At 48.0% G+C, this 20853-nt stretch overlaps 13 protein-coding genes across 13 annotated transcripts; 7 read left to right on the forward strand and 6 right to left on the reverse strand.

The window, feature by feature from the left end:
- Positions 1-377: 377 nt before the first annotated feature.
- Positions 378-1729, forward strand: N7500_008332 (inositol monophosphatase family protein; the record flags this gene model as incomplete). Its single annotated transcript, XM_056679476.1, has 6 exons — positions 378-564; positions 634-685; positions 736-824; positions 917-1352; positions 1433-1564; positions 1621-1729. 6 exons carry the CDS (start codon positions 378-380, stop codon positions 1727-1729), a joined length of 1005 nt encoding a protein of 334 aa, XP_056529848.1.
- Positions 1730-1938: 209 nt separating this feature from the next.
- Positions 1939-2995, reverse strand: N7500_008333 (shikimate dehydrogenase family protein; the record flags this gene model as incomplete). Its single annotated transcript, XM_056679477.1, has 2 exons — positions 1939-2811; positions 2867-2995. 2 exons carry the CDS (start codon positions 2993-2995, stop codon positions 1939-1941), a joined length of 1002 nt encoding a protein of 333 aa, XP_056529849.1.
- A 458-nt stretch (positions 2996-3453) lies between these two features.
- N7500_008334 (uncharacterized protein) lies at positions 3454-4136 on the forward strand (the record flags this gene model as incomplete). Its single annotated transcript, XM_056679478.1, has 2 exons — positions 3454-3819; positions 3900-4136. 2 exons carry the CDS (start codon positions 3454-3456, stop codon positions 4134-4136), a joined length of 603 nt encoding a protein of 200 aa, XP_056529850.1.
- A 1540-nt stretch (positions 4137-5676) lies between these two features.
- N7500_008335 (sugar porter family MFS transporter) lies at positions 5677-7494 on the forward strand (the record flags this gene model as incomplete). The annotated part of the gene is made up of 4 exons (XM_056679479.1): positions 5677-6213; positions 6275-6679; positions 6741-7049; positions 7111-7494. 4 exons carry the CDS (start codon positions 5677-5679, stop codon positions 7492-7494), a joined length of 1635 nt encoding a protein of 544 aa, XP_056529851.1.
- Positions 7495-7808: 314 nt separating this feature from the next.
- Positions 7809-8924, reverse strand: N7500_008336 (Gfo/Idh/MocA family protein; the record flags this gene model as incomplete). Its single annotated transcript, XM_056679480.1, has 1 exon — positions 7809-8924. The coding sequence occupies one exon, from the start codon at positions 8922-8924 to the stop codon at positions 7809-7811; it is 1116 nt and encodes a 371-aa protein (XP_056529852.1).
- Positions 8925-9585: 661 nt separating this feature from the next.
- N7500_008337 (sugar phosphate isomerase/epimerase family protein) lies at positions 9586-10671 on the forward strand (the record flags this gene model as incomplete). The annotated part of the gene is made up of 1 exon (XM_056679481.1): positions 9586-10671. The coding sequence occupies one exon, from the start codon at positions 9586-9588 to the stop codon at positions 10669-10671; it is 1086 nt and encodes a 361-aa protein (XP_056529853.1).
- A 163-nt stretch (positions 10672-10834) lies between these two features.
- N7500_008338 (FKBP-type peptidyl-prolyl cis-trans isomerase) lies at positions 10835-11564 on the reverse strand (the record flags this gene model as incomplete). The annotated part of the gene is made up of 6 exons (XM_056679482.1): positions 10835-10874; positions 10928-10966; positions 11041-11061; positions 11121-11181; positions 11288-11358; positions 11431-11564. The coding sequence occupies 6 exons, from the start codon at positions 11562-11564 to the stop codon at positions 10835-10837; spliced, it is 366 nt and encodes a 121-aa protein (XP_056529854.1).
- Positions 11565-12104: 540 nt separating this feature from the next.
- Positions 12105-12501, reverse strand: N7500_008339 (uncharacterized protein; the record flags this gene model as incomplete). The annotated part of the gene is made up of 2 exons (XM_056679483.1): positions 12105-12366; positions 12437-12501. 2 exons carry the CDS (start codon positions 12499-12501, stop codon positions 12105-12107), a joined length of 327 nt encoding a protein of 108 aa, XP_056529855.1.
- Positions 12502-13322: 821 nt separating this feature from the next.
- On the forward strand, positions 13323-14418 carry N7500_008340 (sugar phosphate isomerase/epimerase family protein; the record flags this gene model as incomplete). Its single annotated transcript, XM_056679484.1, has 2 exons — positions 13323-13712; positions 13765-14418. The coding sequence occupies 2 exons, from the start codon at positions 13323-13325 to the stop codon at positions 14416-14418; spliced, it is 1044 nt and encodes a 347-aa protein (XP_056529856.1).
- Positions 14419-14672: 254 nt separating this feature from the next.
- On the reverse strand, positions 14673-16048 carry N7500_008341 (uncharacterized protein; the record flags this gene model as incomplete). The annotated part of the gene is made up of 4 exons (XM_056679485.1): positions 14673-15602; positions 15656-15802; positions 15857-15958; positions 16010-16048. 4 exons carry the CDS (start codon positions 16046-16048, stop codon positions 14673-14675), a joined length of 1218 nt encoding a protein of 405 aa, XP_056529857.1.
- Positions 16049-16509: 461 nt separating this feature from the next.
- On the reverse strand, positions 16510-18069 carry N7500_008342 (uncharacterized protein; the record flags this gene model as incomplete). The annotated part of the gene is made up of 1 exon (XM_056679486.1): positions 16510-18069. The coding sequence occupies one exon, from the start codon at positions 18067-18069 to the stop codon at positions 16510-16512; it is 1560 nt and encodes a 519-aa protein (XP_056529858.1).
- A 425-nt stretch (positions 18070-18494) lies between these two features.
- N7500_008343 (uncharacterized protein) lies at positions 18495-19584 on the forward strand (the record flags this gene model as incomplete). Its single annotated transcript, XM_056679487.1, has 4 exons — positions 18495-18549; positions 18603-19041; positions 19098-19342; positions 19397-19584. The coding sequence occupies 4 exons, from the start codon at positions 18495-18497 to the stop codon at positions 19582-19584; spliced, it is 927 nt and encodes a 308-aa protein (XP_056529859.1).
- Positions 19585-19841: 257 nt separating this feature from the next.
- N7500_008344 (uncharacterized protein) lies at positions 19842-20269 on the forward strand (the record flags this gene model as incomplete). Its single annotated transcript, XM_056679488.1, has 3 exons — positions 19842-19865; positions 20015-20130; positions 20188-20269. The coding sequence occupies 3 exons, from the start codon at positions 19842-19844 to the stop codon at positions 20267-20269; spliced, it is 222 nt and encodes a 73-aa protein (XP_056529860.1).
- Positions 20270-20853: the final 584 nt, after the last annotated feature.

Consider the following 20853-nt stretch of genomic DNA (forward strand, 5'->3'; position numbering starts at 1 on the left):
AATCTGGTTTCCACTACCGACGAGGCTACGATCCACGTCGCCAAAGTGCTTCAACAATTTGGAAAATGATATTGACTATTAGTATTGGCTAATGCCCACATAGAGCAGATGAAGTAGTCACGAGCCAAGCTAGGTAACGGTACATAGAGCTATGATCTTTTCTATCAAAGGTATACCGGATCTCAGATCTACCTAGTATAAATCCTCGCTACTCTCAAGTGGGGAACCATCTCGATAAGCAACTGCCGGTTAGTGGCGGTTATTTTGGACCTCCAATTTTCACCGGATGACTCAAGCTAAAACTCTTACCCTTCAGTCTTGGAATCTTTCCTTATATTGACATATTTTGATGCTCTTGTACCTAAACTCGTTTCACAATGGCCGTCGGACCCTTCTCCCAAGATGAACTGGATGAGATATACGCTTTCGCAGTAGACCTAGGCCGCAAGGCTGGCAAAATGCTCATGGAGCGTGTCGATCAGCGTATTTCAGGCACAAATGGCTCCTCCAGTGCCTTTGAGGAGAAGGAAAGTGCCGTGGATATCGTGACACAGACTGACGAAGGTAAGGCAGCACAGCAGCGCAGCTGATAAGCCATATCAGACACTTGTCGCTCACAATTTTACTTGGTAGACGTCGAAGTATTCATCCGGAGCGCTCTCGAGGCCAAATACCCGTCTCACAAGTTAGTCCCCGTTTCGCAACCCAGTGGCGACAAAGTTAACATTCCCCTAGATTCCTCGGCGAGGAGGCATATGCCAAAGGCCAGTCGCGCGACTACCTAATTGACGAGCAACCAACATGGTGCATCGACCCATTAGATGGTAAATCATTGCCTCCAGCATCATGATCGATTATGCACGGCTCCGAACCGGCATCACAAGAATCTCAACTAATTACCCCTACCCACTCCCAGGAACCGTAAACTACACGCATATTTTTCCCATGTTCTGCGTCTCAATTGGGTTTATCGTGCAGCACAAACCAATAATTGGTGTAGTATATGCTCCATTCACAGATCAGCTCTGGTCCTCCTGCACCGGGCGCGGAGCCTGGCTCAATGAGACTCGCCGCCTCCCGCTCATCCACAACCCAACCCCGCCAATGCCTACCAATGCGCCTTCACAGTGTATCTTTTCTTGCGAATGGGGGAAAGACCGTCGCGATATTCCTGACGGAAACATGCATCGCAAGATTGAGAGTTTTGTAAACATGGCTGCGGAGGTGGGTAGTCGGAATGGGAGAGGTGGTATGGTGCACGGTGTGCGCAGTTTGGGCAGTGCGACGCTTGATCTCGCATACGTTGCCATGGGGTCTTTTGATATTTGGTGGGAAGGAGGTTGTTGGGAGTGGTGAGTTTCGCCTTTCCCATTTGGTCTTTTTCTGTTCCTTGCAGAATTGGCTTTAATTACGTTGGTGCTGACTATGATAGGGATATCGCTGCCGGTGCCGCTATTCTTTTGGAGGCTGGTGGACTTATGACTACTGCTAACCCCCCAGAAGATGTGGATACAGCACCAATCGAGGATGTCCGACTCGGCAGCAGATTGTATTTGGCTATTAGGTGGGTCTTTTAATTGTTTCTTGCTTGTTGGATCTCTCTAATCAATTATATTTCAGACCCGCTGGCCCATCTGGCACAGAGACAGGCCGTGAAACACAAGAACGGACAGTACGCGAAGTTTGGCGGCGGGTGCGTAACTTGGAATACTCGCGGCCTGGAGCTTGAATAGCTTTACAGCCGCTTGATTCTATCTTGTTCTACATAGACGTTTGATGTGATGTAAATATTTACATATTGACCAGATAAGAGGTCCAGGGTGGGATGCATTTGAGAACCGAAGGTGCCGTCCACTGAGATATATAGACAATGGTACTATCAGCAACTACGCTCTATACAATGATTAACAGAAAATCGAAACATCATCGTAAAAGAAATCATAGGCTAGACTTCGCAGATGCCCGTTCCGCAATTGTCTTGGAGACAAGATCCTTAACCTCCTGCACAAGACCAGGGGTACCGATGACATCCTTTCCAGTCCAGAGACGGGCCTGCTCGAGACCCTGCCAAATCAGAGCCTCTGAGCCGAGGATGACCTTCCACCCACCGGCAGAAGCCAGGTGAGCAATCTCAGTCCAGGGTGTGGGATGATAGCACATCTCCAGAATAACACCTTGTTGCTTCTCTGCATCGGCAGCAGTACCCAAGAAAGCCTGTATGATAGCGCGAGAACGTAGTTCTTCAGGAGACTTCGGCGGGTAGTTGGGGATACCGGAGACAATAGCCGCGGGGGACTCGAGACGGGCAGCCTCAGCAGGATCGGTAACGGGGATAAGAGGTGCTTGGGCATTGGGGTCAGGGTTTCGGCGACGGTCTTCCTCGAGGATGGCGGCAACCTCGGCGGCGTCGCGGTTGACGATGTAAATGCGACTGGAGCCGAGCCAGCGGCGCATAACGTAGACGGCAGTGCGAGCAGTGCCGCCGCCACCGATGATGAGCGCGGGCCGGCCGCGGAACCGTGATGGGTCAGGTGCGTTCTGTGTGAGAGCTTCCCGGATGCCGTCGCAGTCGGTGTTGGTACCGACGTACTGGCGCTGGCCGGTTGTTGGGTCGTCGCGTAGGAAGATGGTGTTGCAGGCGCCGGCTTGGCGGGCGTGTTCGGTCAGATCGTCTAAGTAGGGCATAATCGCAACCTTGTGAGGCATTGTCACGGACGAGCCGACGAACTTGGGGTTGGATTTGATTGATGCCAGGTATTTCTCAATCGGGGGCGACCGTGTGTAAGGGGGGAGGATATGTGTCTGATGAGCCTGTCACGCTGGACAGGGGGATTTGGGTCCAATTGAGACCGAGGGCATTGTAGACTGTTTGGTGCAGAGGTGGGGAGAGAGAGTTGAGCAGAGGGTGGCCGTACAGATAGGCGACGCCATCGCGGTTGGAGGGAATGGCGATGGGCTCTTCTGGCGGCGTTTGGTTGATTTCTGTGACAGACATGATGAATTGTATGTATTTATCTTCTGGGATATACAGTATCGCAGAGAGGGAGGGCTACAATGTTATAAGATTAAATTCGAAAAGGGAAAATACTGAGCTCTCTACGTGCGGATGGATATTTGCTCTGCCGGGTGGGGCTATCCTTTTATGGGGTTCCTACCGCCGCTTTTATAAGAGTCAGGATGGGGAAAGATTGAACCGACTCGTCTATTATTGGATACTTTACTTTTCACACTCATATTTCTAATACCCTTGCCTTAACGGGGCTGAATTGCTTCCTTGATTGTATTTAGGCTGCGTCGTATACAATATGTGACTGTCCGCATGTTGTCGACATGTTGACCGCTAGATTCAGCTGTCGCCGGCATCATTGCTTTAGATTAGTTTCAAGAGTTCTACGAAAGAACAGTTAGAATCTTCCCGGGGATCATCGACTTATCATCTCTCAGTCTTCCAGTATGAATCCATACATAGCGGACCCCGATCATATTCCCCCTGCTGATCTATATGCGGACTTGCCGCTTCACGGTCGATATTCTGCCAAACCAGATGACTTCTGCATCGATGTAAAGGATATCAACTGTCAGTACCCACACTCAGTACAATACTGGGCTTCAGTACATGATCTTTGCAACAAATCCCTGGGGGTCTACCCGGCTGATGAAGGGGGTCGCGACGTTTCCGCTCTTGGTAATATCATCGTCAAGCCAGGCTACCTCCATACGCAAGATGGCGCAGAGTACTCAGAGATCATTTTCTATTACGCCGATGCAAATGATGTACAAGCTATGGCTCTTGCGAAAAATGTCTTGACGCACGTTAAAGTGCCCGACATTTAATTGAACGGCAAGGTACTTGTTCTCTCCTCGCTACTTGATTTTTGAATTTTCTTTATCGCTAACAGCCGATTAGATTAACATTCGACAGGTACGTGTCCAAGAGAGGCTTCGAGAGGCTTTCAGGTGGTGCGTTGACCGTTGCATGGCCATCCCTATCACAAAGCCAGAAGGAGTCCTTCATACAGCAATCACGAGAAATACTCCGGCAGCTGCAATCGATCAAGCCTACTAATAGATACCAGATCCGCTCGCACATTGTACCTGATCCTGGCACTTACCAACGGCCGTATCCAACCCCATAGAGGGCGATATCCTCTTCTCGGACACCAATCTCGACCTAGACATGAGCTTCATGCACAACGACTTTATCGAGTCTCACTGCGTAATTGACGACGACAAAATCGTGGGGCTCATTGATTGGGAAATGGCTGACTTCTTCGGCTGGAACACAGTTAGGGAGGTCCACCGTACGATTAGACCGCATGATAGTTCCGTTTGGAAAGATCTCTCCGGATAATGTGTATCTCATTCTTGAAGAACAATTCATATGTGATATTGAAGAAAAACCAGATCAAGAAATGTTCAATGAAAGGGAATGTAGGCGTGGTGCGGGTCTGCAGAAAAGCGATGAGCCGCCGAGTGGAGGAACATTTTGCTCTTCCACCCATCTCACTCCCTTAGCTAATGTTATCTTGCTAGATGGAAATGTTTACATCTTTATTTCAGTTTTGGGTTTACTCAACACACTAATTCGAGACTATTTGGCTTCGTTCCAAATTCTCAGCTACATTGTTGACTGACTCTATGCCATAGAACATCTACCGGGCTGAATCATTTCCCCAAGCAACCACCCACACCCCACGGGGAAATCGCCATGGCACGCAGCAAACTCTATGGACTCCGATGAGAAGGGCTTATATACCACGATTGATGATTGGGTTATCGGCTGATGCCCACACAGGCAGCCCCCAATGGATTTCGCAGTGGCCACGCACGTCCATAAGCATCCGGAGAAAGGCTTTTCCCCGCCACCCAAGTCCAGCAAAACGGTAATTGGCCGTTTTCTCCCTTCCCTATCGATGGATCCATTCCGGTTTTCCAATCAAACCAATTGTCTTTCGCTATTTCACACCAAAAGTTGGATCGTGCACTGCATTACCTCCGGGGTACCCCAGAGAAGATTGAGCTGACATGCACGCTGTTGCGGGCTACTGGAAACCCGCCGGGGAAGTCTCCACACCTTGATATATCCCCACAATCCAATGTATTAAGCGAATAATCACAGCTTGCCGACTTGGCTATGGCCAAACAAAGTTTGCTTGCCCCTCTGACTCATTTTCTGCTTGGGGCAAAGCCAGGAGATGCCAAGAGACGACAAAGGTCGCACTGTCCGCGCCCAGAATATCCAAAAGAACTTAGAGTATTCGTTTTGCCGCGCCTTGGCTGGATTTGCTTTTGCACCCGATTTTGACAATCTGCGCTATACTTTTCTCCGCCCTAGCATCTCCACGCTTTCTTCCCCCTTTCTCAACCCCAGATTCTCTCCTCGCTTTGTCCAAGGGCAAATCGACAATCCGGGGCTGAGCCTATTTAGATCTCGTCTATCCTCACTGGCCTATTTGTAAAAAAAACGTGGCGCGGACTTGCTGTTTGGTTTCCTCTCCCCTTTGCTCCCTTGCTTGCACATACAACTGCCTCTCATACCTACCTGCAGACGGGGTTATTCTCCTTGCTGGGACGTCCATCATACTCCTTCGCTGCATCTAGCATTGGGGATCAAGATCATCTGCCCACAGAGGCTCTTCAAATTGTCCTCGAGTTCTTCTATATTTTGCCACCACCATGTCTATTCTTAAGCTGGTCGAGGACCGGCCAACACCTAGTGCGGTCTACAACTGGAGAATTTATCTACTGGCAGCGGTGGCTTCATGCACATCCTGTATGATTGGCTACGACAGTGCTTTCATCGGCACTACACTCTCTCTCGACTCCTTCAAGAGCGAGTTCCGCTTCGCTGAAATGTCTGACTCTACCAGGAATCTGATCAGTGCCAATATCGTCTCCTGCTACCAGGCTGGTGCCTTTTTTGGTGCTTTCTTCGCGTATCCAATCGGTCACTTCTGGGGTCGTAGGATTGGCCTATTAGCCGCTGGTCTGGTTTTCACTCTCGGTGCTGGCATCATGGTTGGTGTAAATGGCGACCGAGGACTTGGTCTCCTTTACGGCGGCCGAGTTCTTGCTGGTCTTGGTGTCGGAGCAGGCTCTAACATCACCCCCATCTACATCTCCGAATTGTCTCCCCCAGCTATTCGTGGTAGATTGGTTGGTGTGTATGAGCTGGGCTGGCAGATTGGTGGTCTTGTAGGATTCTGGATCAACGTGAGCTTTCCTTTCTGCTTGTGTTACGCTTCTCTCATTGATGCTAATACATTGTTAATAGTTTGGTGTCGACGAAACCATGGAGCCTAGCCACAAGCAATGGCTCATTCCTTTTGCTGTTCAGTTGATTCCTTCTGGTCTCTTGCTCATCGGTTGCTGGTTCATCCGGGAATCGCCCCGTTGGCTCTTCGGGCGCGGTCGCCGCGAGGATGCTATCAAGAATCTCTGTTGGATTCGCCAGTTGCCCGAGGACGATATCTATATGATCGAGGAGATCGGTGCTATTGACCAGGCTCTGGAGGAACAACGCCGTAGCATTGGAATTGGTTTCTGGAAACCATTCAAGGCGGCCGGGACCAACAAGAAGGTCATGTGGCGTTTGTTCCTTGGAAGCGCGTTGTTCTTCTGGCAAAATGGATCTGGCATCAATGCCATCAATTATTACAGCCCGACTGTCTTCAAATCGGTGAGTCAATTTTCTTTTCCGTCATCTGGCTATTGATGAGTGTTGCTAACAAAGATGTTAGATTGGTGTCAAAGGTACCAACACGAGTCTGTTCACCACTGGAATTTTCGGTGTAGTGAAGACTGTGGTGACTTTCATTTGGCTGCTCTGGCTCATTGATCACGTTGGTCGCCGTAACCTATTGTTGATTGGCGCAGCAGGTGGTTCAGTCTGTTTGTGGGTTGTTGGTGCATACATCAAGGTTGCCAAACCCGAAAATAACAAGAGTGATACTTTGAGCGGTGGTGGCATCGCAGCCATGTTCTTCTTCTACCTGTGGACGGTTTTCTATACCCCAACCTGGAACGGTACACCATGGGTTCTCAACTCTGTAAGTATCTCCAGGGACCAGATACCCACACTCAATGGCACATGGCTAACACCACCTGCAGGAAATGTTCGACCCCAACATGCGTTCCCTAGCACAGGCCTGCGCTGCTGCCTCTAACTGGCTGTGGAACTTCCTCATCTCGCGCTTCACCCCGCAAATGTTCACAGCCATGGGATACGGTGTATACTTCTTCTTCGCATCAATGATGATGATCTCGATCGTCTTCGTGTTCTTCCTCGTGCCCGAAACCAAGGGTATTCCTCTTGAGAGCATGGACCAGCTATTCGACATCAAGCCCGTGCGACATGCACATGGCAAGATGGTCGTCCAGCTGCGTGAAAATGAAGAGATGTTCCGCCATGATGTTGAAGCTGCCGGCATTGACGTGGGCAAGGTGCAACCTGAGCAAATCGAGGATACTGCGGATCAGCCAAAGTATGCTTGAATGATACGCTGTTGAATTGGTTTCTTGATGAGATGCTTTCGCAGCGCTGCTAAACCACATGTTGTGCTTTTGTTTGTTAGACAAGTGGTAGCTCATTCTTCGAGTGATTTTTGATTGCACATGTTGTTGCTTTTGTGTACTAGGAATGTCTGCTTTATTATATACACTTCGCTGAACGGGTGTAAATAAGCAATTACCCAATGCACATTCCATTGTGTTTTCTCCTGCCGGTTTGGTAGTAATTCCGACATATCGTAAGACCAGAGAGACAAGATTGCCACACATAACACTACATCAGGTAAATTAGTATGTAGCTATTTATCCGACTTTGCCAACAAATTAACATCAATATCCACAGGCTGACCCGACAGCATCGCCCTCTGGACAGCCTCACAAACAATCAAAGCGCGTAAACCTTCCTCGCCAGTACAGCTCGGAACAGCGTCCCCATTGATAACATCAACAAAATGCGCGAGCTGAAGATCAAACGGCACTTTGTTATCATCGGGGAGCGGAATCCGCTCAACAGTCAATGGTGAATTCCAGCTCTTCCCATGGCTAGCATCATAACTCCAGCGAGTCAGGTCCGGCACACTGAGCGAAGCATCCGAGCCAAAGATGCGATAGAAATCCGAATCACTACCAGTTGTCGACTGCGGAATTAGCGGGTTCTCACCCGTCCCAGTCTCGAAATTATGTGGCGATGGCGTCGCATCACAGACCAGAAATGTGCCTACAACACCCGATGCAAAGCGCAGCGTCAGGGCGGCACCCTCGTCGGCATTGTGTGGTGGGCTCGGGCGCTGCGGCAACGTTCGCTCTGCTGTCACGCGCACAATAGGCCCGAAGAAGTGGTGCATGAGGTCGATGTCGTGGACGAGGTTAATGGGGATAACGCCGCCGCCGCGCTCGTTCGATGCGCGCCAGTCTGTTGGCGGGGCGAAGTATGCATCTGGTTTAAATAAAGTCCACAGACCGTTGATGGCGATGGGGCGGCCGAGAGATCCAGCATCCAGGACTGCCTTCGTGGCTCGGACGTAGGGATTAAAGCGGCGGTGGTGGCCGACAAGGAGCTTAAGGTGGGCACGCTCTGGGGCTTGGGCGAACTTTAGTAGGGAGCGGCCGGTTTCCAGAGTATCGCTGACGGGCTTTTCGAGGAGGACGTGGACCCCGCCTGCAAGTAGCTCCTTTGCGACTGGAACGTGGGTGTGATTTGGTGTGCACACGATTGCTGCGTCGGGACAGTGGGCGGATGCAAGTAGTGAGGCCACAGAGGGGTAGTAGTTGGTCTTGAGGCTGGATGCGGTTGCTTCGCCGTTGGGCATTGGGTCAACGAGCGCAATTAGCTCCGTCGCGGGGTTTGAGATTACGGATTGTGCATGACGAGGGCCAATTAGGCCTGCACCAATGATGGCAACTTTGACAGGCATGATAGTGATGATTCAGCGGTTAAAAATATATTTCGGTTCTGGGAAAATCCAATTGATTTAATACTCAGTCGTGTAACTTGCAAAGCTTAAAAGGAAATTCAACCTGATGGCTTTCGTGTGCCTTTTAGCTGTGAACAGTGTCCCCAACTGCCCCAGATTCCGGACAGCGTGGACGGTTCGGCGCCGGTTCCCCGGCCAAATTCAGACCCATAAGGAAAAGATCGTGTCGGCTATCAGCGGGAATTTTATCCTTGAGGACGGGAAGAGCATTTTTTTAATGAGGAAGTGAAACACTGTTGTATGGGAGGAAAAGTGGAGTGGTTCTGAGGAAGTGGAGCTGGCGGGAAAACAAACAGGGGGAAGCGTTTACCCGGTCATGTGACCTGTCTCCATCAGGTGGCCTCGTCATCAAGACACGAATCACAGCAGACGATAGAGGAGGCTGTAGGGGATAACGTTTTGTCGCAATTTTTTGGTATCTTTCATTAGATAAACTAGAAATCCCAAATATCGGGGTCTGCCACCTTAAAAGTCATTCTCGCTCCCTTGATATCTTTCCGCTTGGGATAATTCTTTTTCTAAAAAAAGTCCGCAGCAAATCCACCTCTTATGCTTGATAATATCAACATATAAGACAAGCATCAATTAGCATAACTCCAATATGGCTTTCAACCGCCCCGGCATCGCTTCCATGTCCCTAGGTCGGCCATGGGTACACGACCTACCTGGGAAGCTGATGCAAGCCGCAGCACACGGCTTTGAGGGCATTGAACTGTTCTTCGATGACCTAGACTGTTATGCGCAGCGGGTATTTGGTGGTGATCACCATGAAGCCGCACGGTCAACACGGCGGATGTGCAAGCGGCTAGGTCTGACCATTATCTGCCTGCAGCCATTTTCCATGTACGAGGGCCTCATCGACCGCACCGAGTCAGACCGGCTCATCAATGAGAAACTCCCTAAATGGTTCACCCTAGCGCGGGCGTTGGGCACAGACATGATCCAAGTTCCATCAAACTTCTTGGGTCCGGACCCAAAGACCGGTGCTGCTCGCACCACTGGCGACCGAACTGTCATTGTTCGTGATCTGCAGCGCCTGGCTGACTTAGGTGCTGGTGCTGGGTTCAGGTTTGTCTACGAAGCTCTCTGCTGGGGTGATCATATTGATACCTGGGAGGCCTCGTGGGAGGTGGTTCGCGATGTCGACCGTCGCAATTTTGGTCTCTGTCTTGACTCCTTCAATATCGCCGGTCGTGTGTATGCAGACCCTGCTGCTCCTTCAGGTTGTACACCTAATGCGGTTTCCGATTTGGCTGCCTCGTTACAGCGTCTACGCACTGCCAACATTGACCCCGCCAAGATTTTCTATGTCCAACTTGTTGACGGTGAGCGTCTTTCCGCCCCATTAGACGAAAAGCACCCTTTCCACGTTTCCGGACAGCCTGTACGCATGAATTGGTCCCGAAACGCCCGTCTATTCCCCCTCGAGGAGTCGCGTGGTGGCTATCTGCCTATTGTGGATGTCGCTCGCGTCTTCTTTGAAGACCTCGGCTACCGCGGCTGGGTTTCTCTTGAACTCTTCAGTCGAACTCTCGGGGAGACCGATCCATTTGTTCCTGCCGACCACGCTCGTCGCGGTATCGAATCATATCAAAAGATGGCTCGTATCTTGCGCTGGGATGAGCCAGCTGAGAACACTTCGTTGCCCCTCCTGGCGCCCGAGTCGCCTGTTCAGCACCGCCTATAGGTGGTTGGTTTTCACTGTGCTCATTTTTGTTTTGTATATAGCATGTGACGTCTGTATAAACACATATTAACGAATTTGACGATTTTTATTGTTCATTTATACTGTGAGGAAACTGGCAGAGGAAGTGATACGCTTGTGTAGTCTGCTCAATTCAATTGTTTATTTAGGCAGTCTTGCCGTTGATCTTAAGGAGCTCAACCTCGCTGCGACATGGTTAGTTTCCCGATAAGATCATATAGTACTTAGCAGAACTTACAAAATCAGAGTAGAGCCTGCAGGAATCTTGCCAGCCGCCCTGTGTAGAAGAATGTTAGAACACCTCTATCCGAGGGATGTCTAGCGGGCTGTATCTTCTGTGTGTTCACTTACTTGTCACCATAGCCATAGTCCCTGAAGATTGATGTTAGTAGTGGTCCAATTTGCTTTTGCTCGATATGAACTTGACTCACGGGGTAATGGTCAGGGTTGCCTTCTCTCCAAGGGTCATCTGCATGACACCCTCATCCCAGCCTAGACACAGAATTAGCATCGAATCTCGAGTTGACATGAAAAGGTCTCCAATCATTTCAAAGATGAATAATCCCTTCGATAGATAAGAACGACGAGGATGAAGTACCCTTAATGACCTTTCCGACACCGATCTGAACATTGAAAGGGCCACGGCCAGGGAGTCTCGAGCTATCGAATCTATTTAATATAATTAGTATCTAAGGCCACAGGCATGTATTAGACCAATTAAGGGTATGGGAGTCAGCTTACTGCTTGCCCTGGAAGCCCTTGTTGGACTTCTTGGCATCGTAGAGCCATCCCGAGTAGTGGATCGTGACCATATCGCCTGAAGCAGGCGAGCCAGAGCCGGTACCACGAGTGATAATCTTTCTTTCGACACCCATATTGAATTGTGGTTTGTTAAATGTCTAGGTATAAATGTAGACGAAAGAAGGAGTGAGGTTCGAGAGGGCGACGTTTGATTCGTATTTTTCTGATAGTGGGGTGAAAGCGGTAGCGGCCAGCCTATGGGCTCCGAGATGCAGGATGTGTTGATTTCGAACACCGCATATTTTTTTCAAGTCATGTTGAAGACAAATTCATGGGTAAAAGCATCAATTTGATTTTTAACAACTCGGCCTTCGTTGGCTTTGATGCAAACTCCGCCTCTTGAGGAGGCGGAGCCTCGATTTTAGCACTTGAAAGCACGAAACACGCTCAGCACTTCTCTCTGTGGTCTCGATACTACACACTCATGCGCGGAGAATGGATGTCAGAATTGCATCTCAGAATTGATCATCATCCACACTGTATGAGCGTCAAATTTTAGCAATAACCCACTCTGCCCTCGACGGCTACTCAGCTTTGCCAAAGCGAATAACGCACTATATAAGAAGCGGGGTGTTAGGGCAATGCATTCGATATTCTCATCACATATGAAGTCCTTACTGGGCTAGCATATCCCAATCCATGTGGTCCTCGGTCTTGAGTCGAGGAATGTACCCATTCAGCATCTCTTCTGCTTGAGCATATTTCTGAAGGCACATGAAGTACCGCGCATGTTCCATGATATGGCGAGCTGGACGATGATCAGTTTCCTCGCCATTCGTAACAATCAAGTGCCACCACTCCTCGGATATTTTGAACCAGTCCTGCGCCTTTTCGTACAGTTTGGCAGTGATATGGGCACAAGCAAGTTTGTTCGCACTTCAGGGGCTCACGCCTTCTGCAGAAAGCGGCCCAGGTTGAAATACCCTCATCAAGGCTCAGGCTATACGTTTGCGACAGCCTCGATCGGCTACTAACAGTTGCCGGCCCTATGAGCTCAGCGTTGAATGTCATGAGTGAGAATTGGCGAGAATCAGTTACTTGGCTCAGTGATACGGCCCCCCAACTCCTTAGGGTTGTTGTAATTAAGCTCGAAGTACTATGAAATGGCTTTTTTACCTAGATCATATGCTTGTTTTATGTTACGGGTTTTACTCTATATAGCTTTTGTATGGGACTCTCATACAATAGACAAAATTACGATTAGTCCAGTGCGGCCCCAAACCCCGAAAAGGTTAGGAGCCGAAGCCAAGGGCCGAGTAAGAGGAACAATAAATGAAGAGCAACATTTGTATGAACAATATCATGGCGGGCAGTCGAGTACTATTCACATCACGGAGCATCGCAGAGTGTACACTTCTCGAGATACTACAAATTTGATAGAGTACAATGTTATCATAGCGAAATTTTTGCTTGGATCCTAGACTCTAGGAGCCCTCTAAGAATCAATCTACAATGCCAAGCATTTTCACAGGGTGTTTGGCGACAGAGGGCAGTTGACTTTGCAATTCATGTCTCAATCCAGCGAGCTAAATGTGGCTATTGAACGCCCAGGTCCGAATAACCACCGCTTCGACATGACAGATCACTTCTTCATGATTTTCACTCTGCTCGATTTAAATCTGGTCTTCCAGTGTGTTATGAGTTCGTTCTCCTGGTTAATTGGCCATCTTGATAAACAGCCGTGTTCTCCACGATGCAGAAAGATGACATCGATATGACGAACATAGCAATTCAACTCCAACTTGTATCAAAATAATACAAAACCATCTATTTCTCAATTATAATTGCTGAGCAATAACACTTTCCACTCGCTACTTGACAAAAGCATCAAAATGGAACCAATAACAACCGCCTCGGTCCAAACAATTCCTCTAGCCTATGCGTCCTGTTCAATCGGCAGCTCCAGTGACACTCTGCCCCGCAAGCTCGAAGCAATTAGCAAAGCTGGTTTCACTGCGATTGAGCTTTCATTCCCTGATATTGTGAAATATGCAGAACATCTCAAGAGCCAACCAATTCCATCAGATAATTTTTCCGAACTCGTCAATGTTGCCAACGAGATACGAGATCTCTGCGAGGCCAACTCATTGACCATCATGATGCTGCAGCCGTTCGCGAATTTCGAGGGCTGGCCGAGAGGGTCAACGGAGAGAGAAGATGCTTTTGCAAGAGCGAGGGGCTGGATCGAGATCATGAAGGTTCTCGGGACAGATATGCTGCAGGTATGAATTGATCCCTATCACTATGTAAATCATCGATTGATCAATTTATCAGGTTGGAGCTACGGATACACCACTTGACAAGATATCAACTACTCGTGAAGCAGTCGTTTCCGACCTCCGTGAACTAGCCGACATGCTAGCACAACACAATTTCCGTCTAGCCTACGAGAACTGGTGTTGGTCAACCCATGCACCAGGCTGGAAAGATGTGTGGGAAATTGTATCAGCCGTCGACCGTCCAAACATCGGGCTGTGTCTAGACACATTCCAGACAGCGGGTAGTGAATGGGCAGATCCGACGACGGAATCTGGTGTCATTGAAGAGGTACCGTATGGTGCTTTACGAAAAAACTTCGCCGCTAGTATGGATGAGCTTGCTCGCACCGTTCCGCCCGAGAAAATATATCTGCTACAAATCTCGGATGCGTATAAGGTTTCTCCGCCGCTGACAAGTGAGCCTGTTGAGGGGCTTCGACCACGCGGTCACTGGAGTCATGATTACAGGCCTATGCCGTATGATGGCGGTTACTTGCCGATTGAGGATGTGGCAAAGGCGGTGCTGAAAACCGGATTTCGGGGGTGGTTCTCAATGGAAATCTTTGATGGGGGACCGGATGGGTCGGGAAAGAAGTATGAGATCGAAGGTTATGCGAAGAAGGCGATGGAGAGCATGCAGAAGTTATTGCTCAATTGTACAGATGAGTGATGGTAATGCAGTGCGATTAAATGTTTCTTGCTACGCGACAAAATACTTATACATTTCAATTGCTTCTCTTCGATTCAGTCAACGGAGGCATCGAGTCAATTTATTTCAAGGAGCAATAAACAGGAAAATTAACCACGCATAGTAAATAAACCTTCTTCTAGAGAAAGGTCGAATTCCATGAGTCTTTTCTATAATAATAATGTCTCCCTGAAATATCATGAGTTCAGCATACTGCTGCAGGAAATCCAACAATATCAGAACGTGGCATACGCTCGATACAACACCAATTCTGTCTTTGTCGAAAATTCCAACTCGGCGTCTTTTGCGGCAAAATATACATCTCCTTCACCAATATCATGGACACTTCCATCACCCACATTCATCGTTCCAGGGCCTTGAATCACAACTAAGATACTAGGACTTCCAAGCACCCGGTGCTTCTCAGACTGCGTGGAAGACAAGATCACACCCAAAACGTTAAACTCGCTAATTGGGGGCGCATATTCCACTGATCTTCCTTTTTGTCCGATCGAACTCTTTTTCGATGGGAGAAGAGAGTCTTGTGGGCTGTGTGGCTTGAATGTAAGTGCCTCGGCGAATAACTCGACATCGTCACGGTCAGCGCGAGGGCAAAAGCCTGTGTTTAGGACATTGTCCGACCGCGCCATACACTCAATAATGTCACCTGAAAGATACGCATGGATGCCGTCGGCTGGGACGCAGATGGCCTCTCCGGGCTCTAGAACCATATAGTTCATTAGAAGAGCGGCGACCAAGTTACCGTTGTCGAATTTTGAATATTGCTTGCTGAGTCGATCCAGAAGTGACGGAACATTCTCATTGTTTCCAAACTCGGATAAAGGAGTATCCTGTAGTTTTGTGATTGTCTCGGATACGGTATCCGGTGGTAAGCGTAACAATGTCTTGCAGAGTTGGCGTAAAGCTTCTTCATCAAACTTCTCGTGCGTTGGGATAAATTGCTCCAACGGCTTCAGTCGGATGAGCTCTGCAATTTCGTGCAGAGGTTTGAATCCAACGAACGACTCAAAGCGAGACAATGCGATAGCGATCTCGGGCTTGTGATTGCTGTCTCCAAATTTTTCAGGGTCCTTTGCGTGCAGACGCTCGGCAAGGGCTTTGTCGGGATGAATTTGAAGTGGAAGGGCTTTAGCAAAGGAGAGCACCTGATCAAAGTTAGAGCCACTGCCATCTTTATTACACTTGTACTATATTTTACCTTGGGAAGGAAGGGGATGTCAGGCCCGTATCTAGATTTGCAAAGTGATTGGCCAATCAGATCGGGATTGTTCTTGAGATGCTCAGAGAGAAGCTCTCCAGTCGAGCGAATTCGAGAAGGCACAGAAGGATATGTACCCATCCACATCTAAGTATCGTCAACGCCGTTCCTTCATTGATACATGGAAGGAGTAGTACTCACTTCAGAGTATGTCTCTGAGGCATCCAGTTCTCCTGCGTCAGGCATATGCGACCAAAGGCGCCCGGCAAGTGAGTTCTGGCCTTGCTTGCCCCATGGGTCATGCTAGAATTGTACCGTTAGTATGATCCAGGGTTCTTTCTTGATGTGTCTTACCTTGCATTCGCACACGAGTTGCAATACTCCGTCTGTCATTGTGGATAGTGTATGTGATTGAAGTTTTCGTAACAAGTTCAAACTGTACATGAAATAATGTCAATGCCTTTTTAGGTCATTTAGATTACCTGGAAGATGCATTACGTTTATTCTCCGTCATCCATGTATAAACAAGTATCTCTCATATTCAACATTCATATCAGAACATCAGGATTGTAAAAACTCCAGAAACCTGGTCCTGTCAACCTTGGAATGAACCTTGGAACTGCTCATCTCCTTGTCCAGATCAGAAGTGAGGTCATTCTGACGAAACCAGCTTTGTTTTCTATTGAAGGGTCATTATCGACTTCGCATATTCAAACAATGAATACAATATAAGCCAATGAATTACAGAGGTGAAGTTCTAGAGCTGGATATGGTGGAAAAAAAGGTGAAATTCCTAGTTCGGACCTAAATATATCAACGAAGCAAGCAATCGAATTGAAGCTCCAGTTATCGACCTATTCCTCCTTCGCAGGTCGCCATTCGTAGTGATGGGGTCCTTTTCCAACGGGCCCTGGATCCTCTCCAGGAACTCCGGGCTTATTATATCCGTGTGCGCCAAAGAAATCCATTTGCCCTTCCATGAACTTAGTTGGTAATGTTGTACCGCCTCCATATTTCAGATATTCGAGAGAAGCAGAGATTGCTGGAATATACTGGTCAGACAAGGTGCCCTGGACCACAATCTCTTTCAAAGAGCTGAAAGTGCGGTGCAGCTCCCCCGCGACTTCATCGGCATGCTTCAGATTTTTCCAGTGATGATCTCTCGATAACACAGGCTCTAAGAGGTCGGCTATACCATCGGCTTGAATGATGCACCCCCCGCGCCAGACTCGAAGACATTGGCGTAGGTCAATCCCCCAACCCTCGTCATCAGAAGCCCTTGTGATCATTTCTAGGCCCTGGCAGAACGAAGATAGAAAACAGGAATATATAGCACAGCGCAAATGCTCTATAATAAGCCTCTTGTCTTGAACCTCCTGTATTGGTCTGGGTTGTGGAAGTTTAAGCTTCTTGGCTGCTAACAGCCTTTCTGCCCGGTTTCCGCTCGCAACGCGCAAGTAATGCGCTGTAGCAAGCGTGGGTGTTGATATATGCCGAGACGCTGACTCCATGATGTTCCAATACGGGGTACCTTCAGTATCATCGTCGTCCTGGACGACCTTGTCAAGGACTTCATCGAGCACATAATGTTCCTTTTTATCGTCCTCTCCATCTTGCACGCTGGAAGGTATCTTGGCGCGTAGCATGTCGACCGCTATGTCGAGCAAGTATGTACCCCGTAGTTCGCCATGGTCGTTCCACTGGCTGAAGATATCTGCGATGGCGTTGTAGTCCATTTCTAGGCCATTATGGAGGAAAGACCACGCCTCAGCCAAGGTCGATAGCATGCCTCCCTCAATCCCATTGTGAACCATCTTCACATAATGGCCCGAGCCACCAGGGCCAATTCGAGCCACGCATGGATTGCCTTTGGGGTCCTTCGCGGCGTATAGCTTGAGTAATGGCATCACAGTCTCTAAAGCTTTCGCGTCACCACCTGGAGACAGACTTGGACCGCGGCGAGCTGCTTGGTAGCCACCCGAAACTCCCATACCAATCCAATGAACACCGATCTTTTCGCATTCTTGCTGTCTGTTCTGCGTACGTCGATAATCTTCATTGCCCCCATCAAGGATGATGTCTCCATCGTTGAGATTGCTCTTAATCATACCCAGCACAGAATCTGTCGGGTTACCGTGCGAAATGGAGAAAAGGAATAATTTGCGTTTCTCGTTCTCTAGGCTTTTGATGAAATCACTGATATCGTGAAACCCAGCGATTGCACCTTTGGTCTTGTTGTTTTGTGACCATTTCTGAAGCCTATCAATGTTTTCTTCATTGACATCCCAGACAGAAACTTTCAAGCCAAGCTCTGAAAATGCGATGGACATCTGTGTGCCCATATTCCCAGCACCAACTATTCCAATGCAGTGGAACTGCTCCAGTACATTGTCTCTGTTGGAGGGTTCCGTCATGGTAAATGCGCTTCGGAATGACTGGATGAAATGAAGATAAGAGAGAGGTTGTTTGACTCAATCTCGATCAATAATTCAGTCTTTCATAACAGTACATATGTTTACCTCTTGGCGAGTGGAACAATGAAGTGTCATAGTTCGGGTTCTTACATCATCGAGCCAAAACAGGATGAGCAGGGGAGCAGGATCTTGAAAGAGAACGCAGTTAAAAAGCGAACTGGACGGATTATGAATATTTTCCTGATTACTAGCATGAAGAAACGTCATTGATGAAATCGAGAGTTTTGACTATTTTAGAAGCTCATCGGCCATTCTGACCTCATTAATTTCCCACATCCAACGCCGTTAACCTTCTGTCTATTTCTTCATCATTAAAATACTACCACCATTGTCATATAGCAATTATCTGAAAATAAATCACAAAGATGCAACAGGAAGTGGAAAAGCCCTCTCGGGGCCCTCAATCTCAGTTCCAACAGGGTAAGCTGATGTCCAAATCCATATAACTACTTCGATTTTGATGAGGAATACAGGTCACCAAATTCCTATTGAGCATCACGAGAAGCCTGGTTTACAGGCTGAGATGGAAGATCCAAAGCCTACCTCGAGCAAGGTTCCAACTGATGATGGCGGGTATCAGACCTACAAAGCGGCGGGGAAGCTTTCAGGGAAAAATGCCATTATCACCGGCGGTGATTCAGGCATCGGTCGCGCAGTTGCAATTCTCTTTGCCATGGAAGGGGCCTCTAGCCTAATCACGTATCTGCCTGAAGAGGAAAAGGACGCGCAGGAGACCAAGAGGCGTGTGGAAGAAATTGGGCAAAGCTGTTATTGCTTCCCAACCGACCTTCGGGAGGCAAAGAATTGCCAAGCGGTGGTTGACGAAACCCTGAAGAGGCTAGGTGGTATCGACATCCTAGTCAATAATGCTGGGACCCAGACGATGATTGAAGATATCAAGGATTTGGATGAGTACGAATCTTCTATTTTCAATTACCGGGTGTATTATATTAACATATTCCCGTTAGGTCTCAATGGCAAAGCACATTCGACACTAACATTCATCCTATCTTCTATCTTTCGAAGTATACGATTCCTCACCTAAAGAGTGGATCGACCATAATCAACTGCGCATCTGTCAACCATTATATTGGTCGCCCAGATCTGCTGGACTATACGTCAACAAAGGGAGCCATTGTTGCCTTCACCAGGGGACTATCCAACCAGCAAGTCAAAAATGGCATACGGGTGAATTGTGTGTGTCCCGGCCCAAGTAAGTCATAATCACTCACAGAGTTAATTCTACAACCACTAATGATTTATATAGTCTGGACACCTCTGATTCCGGCAACCATGAATACTGCCGCCGAGGAGCAATTCAGTGGCACACCAATGGGCCGCCCAGGACAACCCAGTGAGGTTGCAACATGTTTCGTTTTCCTTGCAAGTCAGGATAGTAGCTTTATCTCTGGCCAAAGCTTGCATCCTAACGGGGGAGTTGTCGTCAATGGATAAGAGATTGATATATACTCATATCTGAAAATGAAACCTAGATTCTCAGCTTGAATCCAGTTTGGGGGACTTTTGCCTTGTCATTCAAAACCTGATCTATATTAGCTTCAAGTATCATAACAGCGTCTACCACATGTATACTCCCTACTTGGATGTCAATGGTTATGTAATACTCCAATTGGAAGGTTTGATCGGCCCTCCACGGATGTTAGGTATTGGCCTCTGATGACATCATCCGACTTTCATGGGTTTAGTTCAACATGTTCACCGTGGATCAAATCTTAGTAAGGGTTCGCGCTCCCAAGGTTAAATACCGTCAACACCCAATGCCTTTGTTCTTTCATTTAACGAAACAATGACCAATGACAACATGGCTATGAATTATATTGTAACTTAACGCCCCTTTACCTACGATCCTCACTAACAAAGACAGGTAACATTTAAAGACTCGGCCACTACCGAGCAGATCAATTCATACGTCGAACAGATCAACGCACACGATGGAACTGTAATCAACAGATTTCCAGACATGATCACAAGAGGATTCACGTACGTGTTTTCTTAGCCGTAATGCTCCTGTGAATGTTTTCTTATTATGCCTTCTAGTGCCTCTATAACGGATGAAATCCTCCAAAAGCTCCGGTCAGACCCTCTGGTGGACCGCATCACGCCTGGTGCCTCCAATTAAGCTCGGACTTGCCTCGCCACTTCTGAGATAGCGGCGTAGTCTAGCGTTCTTTTCCTCCCATTGACTTATTCTAGTACAATAGTTAGCAATATTAATCATGGTTATGTAATCAAATTAAACACTGTGTCAGCTGCCTGTACATATGTGAGGGAAATAATTTAAAGCTCAGATCTATGAGAGGTTGTTTGGCTTGGCTGAACATACTGTGCCGACCAAGTATAATAAGGGTTTCAAAAAAAAACAAAGACTAAAAAGAAATCTCGATTAGGACTTCCGTAACTCTTGATTCGTTGCTCTTCGGGCACCTTCATATTGGCACTTCACTGGACTTACAAGATTGGAAAAAGCCTAAAGACATTGAAGAGATATCATGGTCTGCCGCGTATAAACCCCACTCTTGGCGCCGATCCGCCAGATCTAGTAAGTGGTCGCCAACAGTAGGGGCATGGTTCTGTATATTTAAATTGGATGTCATTGTTGCAGTTTAAGAACAGATGATGGTACTACAGGCTTTTAATGCTTGATGTTTAAATTGTGGCGATTATCATGCCTTGAACGGAAAGTTTTCCCAATCAATAATCTCT

Source organism: Penicillium coprophilum (genome assembly GCF_028826855.1).
Source record: "Penicillium coprophilum strain IBT 35676 chromosome Unknown utg000005l_segment0_segment0, whole genome shotgun sequence".
Classification (NCBI taxonomy): Eukaryota; Fungi; Ascomycota; class Eurotiomycetes; order Eurotiales; family Aspergillaceae; genus Penicillium; species Penicillium coprophilum.